At 35.4% G+C, this 13,214-nt stretch overlaps 1 protein-coding gene and 1 non-coding gene across 2 annotated transcripts; one reads left to right on the top strand and one right to left on the bottom strand.

The window, feature by feature from the left end:
* Positions 1 to 210: 210 nt before the first annotated feature.
* On the top strand, positions 211 to 908 carry LOC112091897. The gene is made up of 2 exons (XM_024166636.1): positions 211 to 450; positions 768 to 908. Exons 1-2 carry the CDS (start codon positions 211 to 213, stop codon positions 906 to 908), a joined length of 381 nt encoding a protein of 126 aa, XP_024022404.1.
* LOC112091921 lies at positions 607 to 713 on the bottom strand. Its single transcript, XR_002902352.1, has one exon. It is a non-coding gene; the product is annotated as a small nucleolar RNA R71 (small nucleolar RNA).
* Positions 909 to 13,214: the final 12,306 nt, after the last annotated feature.

Here is a 13,214-nt window from a genome sequence, read left to right on the forward strand (position 1 = left end):
TTGAACGGCTAAGAATTAAATTACTATAGTGAAGAAATATCTTGTTTTAATCTAAGTTTTTTTTTATTTGTATTTATTTATCTAATTTTCTTTTGTTGTGTTCGTAGGTGCATGCAAAACGCACGTGGCTCGGAACTCTTGCCTTTGGATTCAGAAATCGAATGAACTATTCAAGCATTAAGGAGAGAATGACGAGCTAGGGCTAAGAACATGGCCGAGGAACAAAACCAAGCAGACCAGCAACGGACGTTGCGAGATTATTTCAAGCCCGTAGTGAACGAGAATTATTCGGGCATCCAACGTCAACAAGTCAATGCCAACAACTTCGAGCTCAAGTCGGCCCTCGTCAACATGGTCCAGCAAAACCAATATGGAGGCTTGCCGCACGAGGATCCCAATATCCACTTGGCCACTTTTCTGGACATTTGTGACACAATAAAGATTAATGGAGTGAGTGTCGAGATCATCCGTTTGAAACTCTTCCCATTCTCCTTGCGAGACCGGGCTAGATGATGGCTTCAATCTTTACCATCAAGGAGTGTAGCTGCATGGGAGGACATGGACTAAAAGTTCCTCATCAAATTCTTTCCGCCCTCCAAGACGTCTCAACTGAGGGCCGAGATTACTCAATTTCGGCAGTTTGAGTATGAACAATTATATGAGGCGTGGGAACGGTTTAAAGAGATGCTCCGCAAGTGTCCTCAACATGGCATTGAGGATTGGTTCCAAGTGCAACTTTTTTACAATGGGCTTATGGGCAAACTAAGGCTCATATTGATGCAGCAGCTGGTGGAACCATCTTGTCAAAGACACCTGGGGATGCACTCAATCTCTTTGAAGACATGGCAATGAATAGTTGTCAATGGCAAAATGAGCAGTCCACTGTGAAGAGAGCAACAGGATTATGATGTGGATCAAACGACAGGAATTTATGATGTGGATCAAACGACATCTCTCATGGCTCAAATGGCGCTCTTGACCAATCAAATCCAGGGACTTACCGCGGCCAATGCAAATGGTAATAAAAAAGCAGTAAATATGGCACAAGCTTTGAGCTCAAGTGATTCATATGATGAGCAATGTCACTTCATCAACCGTAACTACAACTTCAGGCCCACCAATAACTTACCAACATACTATCATCCCGGGCTCCACAACCATGAGAATTTCTCTTATGCCAACAACCGGAATGTTTTACAACCAACCCTGGAGTCGAGTAAACCGGAAATAGAAAAGCCTTCCGCATCACTTGAAGAGCTTTTGAAGACGTATATTGTGGACTGTAAGGCTCGCCTTGATCAACATGACACACGTCTCAATAACATTGAAACTCACTGCACCAACTTGGGGGGTGCTATGAAGGCACTAGAAACACAAGTTGGCCAATTGGCTAATGCTATAACAGGGCAATCATCATGGTCCTTCCCGAGCAACACCGAGAAGAACCCAAAGGAGTGCAAGGCCATCATATTGAGGAGTGGCAAAGAGCTTGAAGGCCCTAGGGGTCAAAAAGCCATGGTTGATGAGGAGCCTACGAAGAGCAACGGCAACGTTAAGGATAAGTCAATGGAGGTAAACCCGGAGGCCAAGAAGGAAACGCCGGTGGTTAAACCGGGTTCGATCACTTTTCCGTATAATCCACCTCATAACACTCCCCCATTGCCATTCCCTCAACAGTTCTAGACGAAGGCGTTTGACGAGCAATTTGAGAAATTTCTCAATATCTTTAAGAGGATCCACATCAACATCCCTTTCGTGGACGCTCTCAAGCAAATGCCAAACTATGCCAAATTTATGAAGGAGGTTATGTCCAAGAAGCGCAAACTCGAGGACTATGAGACAGTGAAGCTTACAGAAGAATGTAGCGCTATCATAATGAGACAACTACCGGAGAAATTGAAGGATCCAGGAAGTTTTACCATCCCATGTACAATTGGTGGGTCAACTTTTGAGAGAGCTCTTTACGATCTAGGAGCTGGCATAAACCTCATACCTTTGTCGGTGTTTCGAAAACTTGGGCTTGGAGAGGTCACCCCTACAATTATCTCCTTGCAAATGGCGGATAGGTCCATTACCTACCCATGGGGAATCATTGAAGACGTATTGGTAAAGGTGGATAAGTTCATCTTCCCAGTTGATTTTGTAGTTTTAGACATGGAAAAGGATCAGGAAATCCCCATTATCCTTGGAAGGCCTTTCCTAGCTACCGGAAGGGCTTTAATAGATGTGCACAGTGGGAACTTGACTCTAAGGGTCAAGAGGAGAAAGCCATCTTCAACATCTTAAATCCCAAGAGGTCTCCGCAAGAAAAGCCGACATGCAACCGAGTGGAGGAATTGAAATCTTGTATCAAGGAGTTCACTCAAGAAGTTATACCGAAAGATTCTTTGGGGAATGGTCCTACCAATTCCCTAACCATAAAAAAATTGAGCAATGAACATTGTCCCAAGAAAGATGATACGGGGGAGTATATTGTTAAGAGGGCTGAAGCCATTGCTACCCCGATGAACAATGAAATGGTGGTGGCCAAGAAGAAAGCCAAGAAGAAGCACGACCAGCGAACCTCATGGCAAGATCTCACTCCGGGCCAACGCATCCTTCTTTTCAACTCTCAGTTAAAGCTCTCCCCTGAAAAGGTGGAGTCAAGATTATCTGGAACATTTAAGATCAAGCGAGTATTTTCATTCTGTACCATCGAGCTAGAACTAGGAGGATGAAGTCGTGTTCATGTCCAGCTAGGGACGTTAAATTAAGCGCTTCGTGGGAGGCAACCCACATATGATTTTTCGTTGATTCTGTGTCAAATGGGCTTCATTGTAAAAAAAAAAAAAAAAAAAAAGTAAATCAGGAGAGGGAGACAGAATGACAGGCGATATGTCGCCTAAAGGATTTTGACAGCCATATTAGTCTTCGGGAACCTCAGATGGCGAACCCGACGGTGGAATTGATGATGCTGGATGAGGTATGGCCGATAACACTTAGACCGGCCGTGAGGTATTGTTTTTCTTTCCTTTGCCCTTTAAGTTTTAACGCCGAATAGTGGGGACACTATTCCTTTTAAGTTTGGGGGAGAGTATCATTTTCTTTTCTTTTGTTATCATCTCTACCTATTGATGTTCTTTTTGTAGGGTAGTTAGATTTCAATTTATTTTGATATTTGTACCGAACTGAGTGTTGTATTACGTATGACTTTGGGCTTTGATGATGACTTCATGCTAAGCCCTCTTCTTTCATTCGATATAGTCACTGCATATAGATCAATCCTCCATAAATAATTCATAATTAGAGCAAGGTAATATCCGTTAACCTCTCTAATTACATCTGTCTCCTTGAGTACCATTGATTTTCTAATGGACAGTGATTCATAAAACACATTCATGAATCGGAGCTCCTACTGGTCCAAGTACCAAATCAACCCTCAAGAGAATTATTTATCTACTTCTTTCTCAAGAAGGAATGGATTCCATCTCATATAATAACATTCCCGGATACCTACTTCATCATATCTCCAAAATATAAGGAATGGGATTCAGGATCTCAGAATCCGTACCGAGTAAATCAAAAGACACAAATCCATAAATAGGAGTCTGTTAAGAACTTAGGATTAAGATCATTCTATATATGACCATCGGTAGACTCAATTATAATTTCTATACTTAACAGAAATTATTAGAAATTCATATTGTGTCTGTGTCCTTGTTCCGTATACTCTCATTATGCGAAATAAACTCATTCAATATCTCACCATATTAACAGTGTGGATAACACCGTTTCATTCTAAATGGGAATGACATGCATTAATAATGTTTTAGTTAAAGATTCTGAACTTTAATTAAATTCATTATGAACAATTTTTTTGATTATTATCCTCTAACATTATCCTCTCATATATAACACTTATATACAATGTTTAAGGTCACATAAATAATCATGGAATTTTCATTGATATTCATAAAATAGTCACAAATATATACACATAAAAATGATTAATAAACTCTTTTATTAAATAAATAATAAATATCCTATTACATCTTATGCTTCTAGGACACCAGTCCCAACAATCCCCCACTTGTCCTAAAGCAGGTAGAATATGTCTCCAAACCTGAAACTTTCTAGGTATCTATGGCTGATCTATGTCTGGAACAACTTCCAGATCAATTAAGAATTTTTAGAGTCAGGTTGCTTTCTTTTGCCACTTCACAAGCGGCTACACATTAACTCTTAATGATAGAACTAGCAATCACACTTTGCCAACAACCTTTCTTGTCTTGACTCCTTCACCTAGTGTGAACACAGACTTGGATGTTGACTCTCAAAATCCACGTATGACTCATAGTCAAAGTCTATATATCCAGTGAAAGACAACTCTTTCACTGACTAAACTATCTTATAGTTTCTCATTTTTCTTATACACTTAAGGATACACTACACGGCTGCTCAATGATCGAATCTTGAGTTCAACTGACAACAACTGACTACTCCCACTGAATATCAGATATTCAGGCTTGTAAAGAATAAGAACGTCTTCTTTTCTTTTGTTTGAAACATCTTGGTTTTGATCAAATCCATAAGACTGAATAGCCTCATCAAACCTGATATTCCATGATCTAGAAGTTTGCTTCAATCCATAAATGGATCTCTACAGTTTGCAGACTTTCTACTCTAGGCCTTTCTCTATGTAACCATCTGGCTGATCGATATAGATGGTTTCCTCAAGATAGCCATTCAGAAAAGTTGTCTTGACATCCATCTGCCATATCTCATATTCAAAATATGTTGTTATGGCTAAGAGTTTTCAGATGGACCTAAGCATGGCCACCGGTGAGAAAGTTTCCTCATAGTCAACTCCCTCTTTCTGGGTGTAACCCTTAACCACTAACCTTACTTTATAAGTCTCTACTTTTCCATCCGCTCATCTTCTTCTCTTGAAGATCTACTTGCATCCAATGGGTTTTACCCCTTGGGGTAGATCTACAAATTTCCAGACTGAGTTAGAGTACATGGACTCTATCTCGAGTTTCATAGTTGCTTCCCACTTTTCCTTATCAGAATCATCCATCGTAGCCTTAAAGGTCAATGGATCCTCCTTGCCATCATTCACAGTGACAACATGTGCTTCCTCGATATACTAGTCAGGTAACCTGCTTATCCTCCCACTACGATGAGGTGCCACAAGAGTTTGATTAGGAATCATGGTCTTACTTCTTAGCGTACCAGTGACTCTTGTCGGTAGTGGTCCAATCTCATTGGAAAGTAACTTTTCAGAACTACTTTACTTCTAGGCTTGAAAACTATCAAATAGTCATGCTCCAGAAACATGGCATTTGTTGATACAAATACCCTTTGATTCTTGTGACTATCTAAAATAATCCTTCTCTTGTCCCCATTGCATATCCTACATAATATGCATATTTTTTATCTTGGTTCTAACTTCCTAGTCTATTGTTTCATCACATGAACCAAACACCCCCATATGCGAATATGCTTCAAAATTGACTTTCGACCATTCCACAACATTAGGGGTGTCTTTGGTACAGAGTTAGATGGTACTAGATTCAGAATATACACGGTGGTTCTTAGGGTATAAACCCAGAACGAAGTAGGAAATGAAGAATAACTCAACATTGATCTTATCATGTCGAGCAAAGTTTGATTTCTCTTTTCGGCTACACCATTTAGCTGTGCTATACCGGGTGCAGCCAATTGGGATACCACACCTTCTTCAATCAAGAAATCATGAAACTCTTGGTCCAGCTATTCACCCCCTCGATCTAATCGAAGTGTCTTGATTGGTTTACCTAACTATATTTTCAACTTATGCTCAGAATTCTCTAAACTTTCTAAAAGTTTCAGATTTCCGTTGCATTAGGTAAACATAACCATATCTCGAATAATCATCAATAAAAGTGACAAAATATTAGTAACCTCATTTATCTTGGACGTTTAACGGTCCACATACATCCGAATGTATTAGCTGAAGAGGTTCTATGGCTCTTTCTCCTTTTGACATGGAAGGCCCCGTGGTCATTTTGCCTCCCATACAAGATTCATAGGCTGGAAGCTTACTAACTTTTACTTTGCGTAAAGGACCATCCTTTACCAGTCTTTAAATCTTATTTAGGCTAATATGACCAAGTCTAGGAGGCCACATATATGTGTTATTTATCATGAGAGATCCTTTGTTTCTTATTCTTAGGTTTGGCAACTTTTAAACTTTTTAATATTTCATAGTGAGCCAGGCATCGGTTTAAATGGTATAAACCATTTTCTAAATATCCAGAACATATATCAAAAAAATTCCGAAAGATGTGGACTAGATTATTATTAAAGGCAATTCTTCAAATAATTTGGAATTAGAAATCAATTTTCGCTTTATGCCTAGAGGGAAATAAACATTGTTCACAACAAGGTATTTCTAAATTGAAGTCTAACTTCTCCCACTGCCTTTGTCGATACCCTCGCGGTATTCCTACCATCATATAGTCCCTAACGGCATGTTCTTTGTAAGAACTAATATTTTGCAAAGAAAATCAAACATGATTAGTTGCTCCCAAATCAACTATCCAGGACGTGGAATCACCCTCTACTAAAGATGTTTTTAGAATTAGTAAATCTTATTTACTTTGATTATATTTCTTTGTTTAGGTGGAAACAGTTTCCATTTACAAGCTAAACGCTAAAACTTAATAAAGAAAATAAACATGATTAGTTATTCCTGAATCAACTATTCATGATAAGGAATCACCCTTTTACTAAACATGTTTTTTTTAGAACTAGCAAATCATATTTGCTTGAGTTCCTTTCTTTATTTCGGGAAACAATTTCCATGTAAGAACTAAGACTTAATAAAGAAAACAAACATGAGTAGCAACTCTCAAATTTACTATCCAGGAATAAGGATTCACCATTTTTACTAAACATGTTTTTAGAACTAGCAAATCATATTTGCTTGGGTTCCTTTCTTTATTTCAGAAAATAATTTTCTTGTAAGAACTAAGACTTAATAAAGAAAACAAACATGAGTAGCAACTCTCAAATCTAATATCCAGGAATAAGGAATCACCCTTTCTACTAAACATGTTTTTAGAACTAGCAAATCATATTTGCTTAGGTTCCTTTCTTTATTTCAAAAAATAATTTTCTTGAAAGAACTAAGACTTAATAAAGAAAACAAACATGAGTAGCAACTCTCAAATCTAGTATCCAGGAATAAGGAATCACCCTTTCTACTAAACATGTTTTTAGAACTAGCAAATCATATTTGCTTAGGTTCCTTTCTTTATTTCAAAAAATAATTTTCTTGAAAGAACTAAGACTTAATAAAGAAAACAACCATGAGTAGCAACTCCCGAATCTACTATCTAGGAATAAGGAATCACCATTTTTACTAAACATGTTTTTAGAACTAGCAAGTCATATTTGCTTGAGTTCCTTTCTTTATTTCGGGAAACAATTTCCTTTTGTCTTTTACTCATGCCCTTACAGTATTTAGCCAAGTCTTTTTATTTTATGGATTTTTAGATACGATATCTGATGACTGCATTATCTCATAAGCTGTCTCCATGCCTTCAGGCTTCTTGTGAATTACCACGCTCAACCCTAGCTAATAGTTAGCTACAGTGGTTTCGTTAGGGATGGGAGGACAATTCTCCATTTGGGACAAACTTATATTCATCACATGAATGTAAGTTGTTTATGTTACTTTACCACTTTGCATAGTTTATCTCTAGTCAGTGTTTCAATTTCATGTAGTGAGATTTTAGGATTTGACATATTGGAAATAAGTAGAATATTCATCTAATCACTTTTTGTGCATGAATATCAAAACATGTAATTTTTAGGCACAATTAAATATGATGCATGATGCACATGAAAAATACATAAATCACGTTTTAATTTTAGGTGCCAACGATAATTCAATTTACCACAAATAAAGTGTACCTTTGGGTAGTCAAATTATTTACAAATTGAACTGAGACTCATCTCAGTTAATAAATATAGTCAAAATATCTCATATTTTCATATTATTAACTACCGTTATTTTAGTCAAAATATAACCAACAAACTTTCATTATATCTTTCCACAAAGCCCCTCTCCAGATCTCACGGTGTTGCGCTAACGGTGGAGACCAGTGGGTCGTATTGTCATACAACTCTCTCCCACTCATTATTTTACAAATATGTATTTTATTTAAAAATCATCTCATGTTTTTTAAAACCCGATAAATAAATAATTTATTTTTCGGACATGTGAATTTCTAAAATTTAACACTTAAATTCAATTTCACATATAACATTATTTTACAAATCAATTTTGCAACTTAAATCAATTTAATCATATTAAATCAATTTTAGTGCATGGTTCTTATTTTATTTTATTTTTCTAAAACACTTTTGTAATAAATAATAACAAATGCGCAAGTATGCATGACATATTATAAAATATATGAGTAGGTACACTATATCTATATGGCATGTTATATGCATGGACATAAAATATATAATTATCAACATAAAATATAAATATATGCAATCGGCTATTGAGATGGTTTGACCGGGTCCCATGGGAAATATAAATTACAACCAAATCGAATAAATAAATAATTACAATAATTCTTTTCTTCCGTTACATCAACTGGTCTTCAATTCTTGAATTCTTCATTCTTCGGCTTCGTTCTTTGTCTTCGGGTCGGATTTCACCTTCTTCGGGGTGCGCGTGCGCAGGAAGGCCACACATCTGGGCGAGCGTGCCCGGACTGGCCGCGTGCCTATGCGTGCGCGCGCGGCTGACCACGCACGGCGTGCGCAAGCGCGGACCGCACGCTGGCAGTGGGCTGGCTGCGCGGGAATTATTAGAAATTCATATTGTGTGTATGTCCTTGTTCCACATAATGTCATTATGCAATATACACTTATTCAATATCTCACCATATTAACAGTGCGGATAACACCGTTCCATTATAAATGGGAATGACATGCATGAATAATGTTTTAATTAAAGATTCTGAACTTTAATTAAATTCATTATGAATAATATTTTTTATTATTATCCTTAAACATTATCCTCTCGTGTATAACATTTATATATAATGTTTAAAGTCACATAAATAATCATGGAATTTTCATTGATATTCATAAAATATTCACAAATATATACACATAAAAATGATGAATAGACTCTTTTATTAAATAAATAATAAATATCCTATTATATCTTATGCTTCTAGGATACCATTCCCAACAGTTTCAAAAAGCATTTTTCAAATGAACAGTACTTCAACCAAAACGTGCGGTTTGGTTGAAACGCACTTTCTAGCTCTTGTGTGTTTGCGTTATTTTATTTATATATATTTATATATATATTGCTTTTGATGTTTTCTTCTCTTTCCATCCTCTCCTTTTCTTTTTACTTTTGTCTCCAAATTTTATTTTTTTCATTCATACCATTCTTTTTAATTTATCCAAATTATTAATTTTTTTTGCAAATATTATTCTATTTAGATATTTCTTTTTAATAGTTCTTTAAAACTTATTTATTTATTCATTTTATTCAGTTTTGACCCTTTTTTATTTTTGTCATGAAAACTTTTTTCTTTTGTTTTAGTTCCTTTTGTCTTAAGATTTATTTATTTTTTCATTCTAGTCCCTTTTTTATTATTATTTTTTATTTTTACATTGAAACTTTATCATTTTTTGTAATTTTGGTTGTCTTTTTCTTATTTAGTCGTGAATTTTATTTTATTTTTTATATTTTGGTATATTTTTTCCTAAAACTTATTTGTTTTTTATTTTTGTCTTTTTTGACCTTTTTTTATTTTTACCTTGAAATTTTATATTTTTTATTCAAGTCCATTTTGTCCTAACTTTTATTTATTTCTTCATTTCAATCCTTTTCTAACCCTTTTTTTAAAATTTTCCTCTCAAATTTTATTATTATTTTTTTATGTAGTTCCTTTGGCCTTAAAACTTATTTATTTCTTCTCCGTTGTCCTTTTTTAGCTCATTTTTTAATTTTTGTCCTGAAATTTTATATTTTTCGTTTTCATCTCTTTTGCCCAAAACTTATTTATTTCTTCATTTAGTCTTTTTTTAACCCTTTTTTTGGCTTCTTGCCCTAAAACTATTTTTTTTTTCAATTTGGTTCCGTTTTTTTATTTCATATTCAGATATTATATGCTTTAAATAATTATACGGTAACTAAAACGTAACACACAGATTACTCCTCACGTGCTAGTTCAACTAGTTGACTCTGAAAAAAGAATTATTGCCTTCTGCCAAAAAAAAAAAAAGAATTATTATCATCAGTGTCCCCTGAAATTTAGAATAATTTTCAATTTGCCCCTGAACTTCAAAGACTCTCACTTTGCCCCCTAAACTTTATATTGTTCCCACTTAACTCCTTCTGCTATAATTTGTGATAATAACATATCAAAAAAGAGAATAACATAATCACGTAACCTTTCTGTTTAGATTTCTGTTAAAAATAAATAAATAAAAACGACCTGACCACACTTAATCCCCTCATTTTCCGTTTGATTTTAATAGAAATTACAATAAAAATGGTGGGTTAAGTGAGAACAATTCAAAATTTAGGAAGTAAAATAAGAATTTTTAAAGTTCAAAAGACAAGCTGGGTATGACTGAAATTTAAGGGGCACTAGTAAGAATAATCTTGATTTTAATAATCATTTTAGTTATCTTGAGAGTGGCAGCCGAACATTTGGAATCACAGAGAATCTTATTTATTTGTTGCTCCAATAGGACTAGGCTTTAGGGTATGCTTTCCTTTATTTGATTTTCAAATTTTTGACATAGTTACTTTTAAAGAGGACTGTAGCATTGTTATCTTCAACTGATTGATTAAAAAAACTTAAGGCCCCGTTCATTTCACCGATTCGAGTTTTGCTATAGTAAAAAACTCTCATAAACAGTCACATTTAATTTTTTTACTACAGTAAAAAGTTCTCACATAAAGTTACATCTCAACTCGAATTAAAAACTCGAATCAGCGAACTAAACGGGATTATTATCTCCTTTGCTTGTTTTCTGATATTCTTTGAATCAACAAATTACTCGCACCTTTATTTTCTAATATGCTTTATGAATCAATGGATCTCAAGTTGTCCTACATGATTAACGCCCAAAAGTGATGTTCACAAGCGGTCAATTGTAGCACAAAAGGGCAGTCGTATCCCCAGAGAGATAACAAAATAACAAGAAAGATTATCAAAATAAGAGCGTTAGAGAAAAATAAATAATAAGGGAATTAAAGAAAAATAAGAGTTTTTGAAGACTTTGTTGCAAATAAAAAGGAGATAAGATTTGTGTGGAAGAAATTCAGTAGTAAAAACGGTAAGGTGTCGAGAATCCCTAATGTTTCGTTCACCAATTCAAGTTTTGATTCGCAAAATAAAAGAATCGAACAAATTAAATCTATATGTTGACTCCGAAAATATTATTATTACAACTTATCCAAAATTGACAATATATCAATTTGACAATATTGCAGTAAAAGACAATTTGTAAAATAATTTGGATAACAAAACAATGCGTGACATAATTACATAAGAAAAGCGTGACTGAACTTATATAAAAATTGGCACACAATAGTTTGAAAAGTAAAAGAAAGATAGGTGAGATTTACTTCATTCGGATGCTGAAGTTTCCAGCACAAGGAATCAAAACCCAAATTAGGTCACTCAACAAAAGTTCATCTCTACCCTCACCAAGAGAACTCTAGCCTAGCTTGCAAAACATTCTCAAAAGTTCTAGAGAGAAAATATGAGACTGACAGCAAGATGATAGAAAACTGAATATTAAAAGCTTTTTAAAACCTTAGGCTAACCCCTCTATTTATAATGTTCAAAGGTTGCCTGTCAAATAAGAAAACAAATAATAAAAATAGAAAATTACAAAAGAAAAGGAAATAAAATAAATTACACATAAATTAGGAGAAATCTTATATTTGATTTAGGGAAGAAATTCGGTAATTTGCTCTGATTTTTGGGAAAGAAATTCAGATTCAGCATCAAAGGGGACACGTATCGCATTACGGTTGGAAGATGGAGTCAGTTCGCCACGTGTCACTCTCAGAGTGGTTGGAGTGTGCTGGCACGGAGTCAGAGCAGGGGACAAGTTGAATGCTGGTGCGCATTCATTGGGAAGTCAGGCTGGCATCATAGACACGGGACCCACACGGAAGAAAGCTTTGCGCTGATGTTTGTACGGAAGGAACGCGCACACTGAGAGAGGGCGTGCTGGTGACGCGCGCGAGGTAGAGTCGGGAAACGCGGAAGAGCTGGGGCCCACATGAGGGGAAATGATAGTTGTTTGGCTCGGCTTGGTGGCTTGACTCGGCTTGCACAGCTCTATCTCTATATGGCTCGGCTTGGCTGACTTAGAATGGCTGAAAACATGGCTTTCATGGCTTCTTTTTGTGTGGCTTTTTACACTGCTATTTATCTGCAAATAATTAAGCAACAACTAGACAAATTCCAATGAAAAATATTCTGAATAAAAATAATGGAATTGTTTAATTAAAGCTTAAATATTTTAATATTATATAAATCAAAAGCAGTATTTAGGGTGCATTTTCATGCACTAATCACAACCCCTAACCAGCTTATTGCTAGTCTCTAGCAATCCAAGGGCAAGAAAAATCATGTCAAAGAAAATTAGAGTCTCAACTAGCTTAGTCACTTGAGTATTTCAAACAAACTGTTAGTATGAAGTCAAAAGATACTATCAAGATTATTTCAGCCACAACTCCAGAGTCGTGTGTGTATGCTCTAGACCATAACCTTCTTACCACTAACCATAACACATGCAGCTTTGAAAATTTCAGCAAGTAGAAGTCTCAACTCCATTAATCTCACAGGTGTCAGAAAATATTTGAGTACAAAGGTTTTCTCTCATGGAGTTGGAAATGGAACAATCAACGTTCAGTGTGAGGAAGGTAAAATTCAGGACAAACAGTCAAACGAACATTGACCAAAAGATAGGTTAATCAACTACTAGAACATTCCACCATTCTTATCACAAACTAACTTTTGAAATTTCATTCAGGTCAAACAGAAATTTACAGAAACGAACAAAGAGCCAAAAAAAATGCATAAGAAAATAAATTACTCTTTTTTTTTCTTCTTTTTTTTCTTTTTTTTTTGGCAAGAGACAACCTGCAATAATGAAGTGAATGTAGAAAGGTGTTCTTTTGA

Source organism: Morus notabilis, unplaced genomic scaffold (genome assembly GCF_000414095.1).
Source record: "Morus notabilis unplaced genomic scaffold, ASM41409v2 Scaffold35, whole genome shotgun sequence".
Taxonomy (NCBI): Eukaryota; Viridiplantae; Streptophyta; class Magnoliopsida; order Rosales; family Moraceae; genus Morus; species Morus notabilis.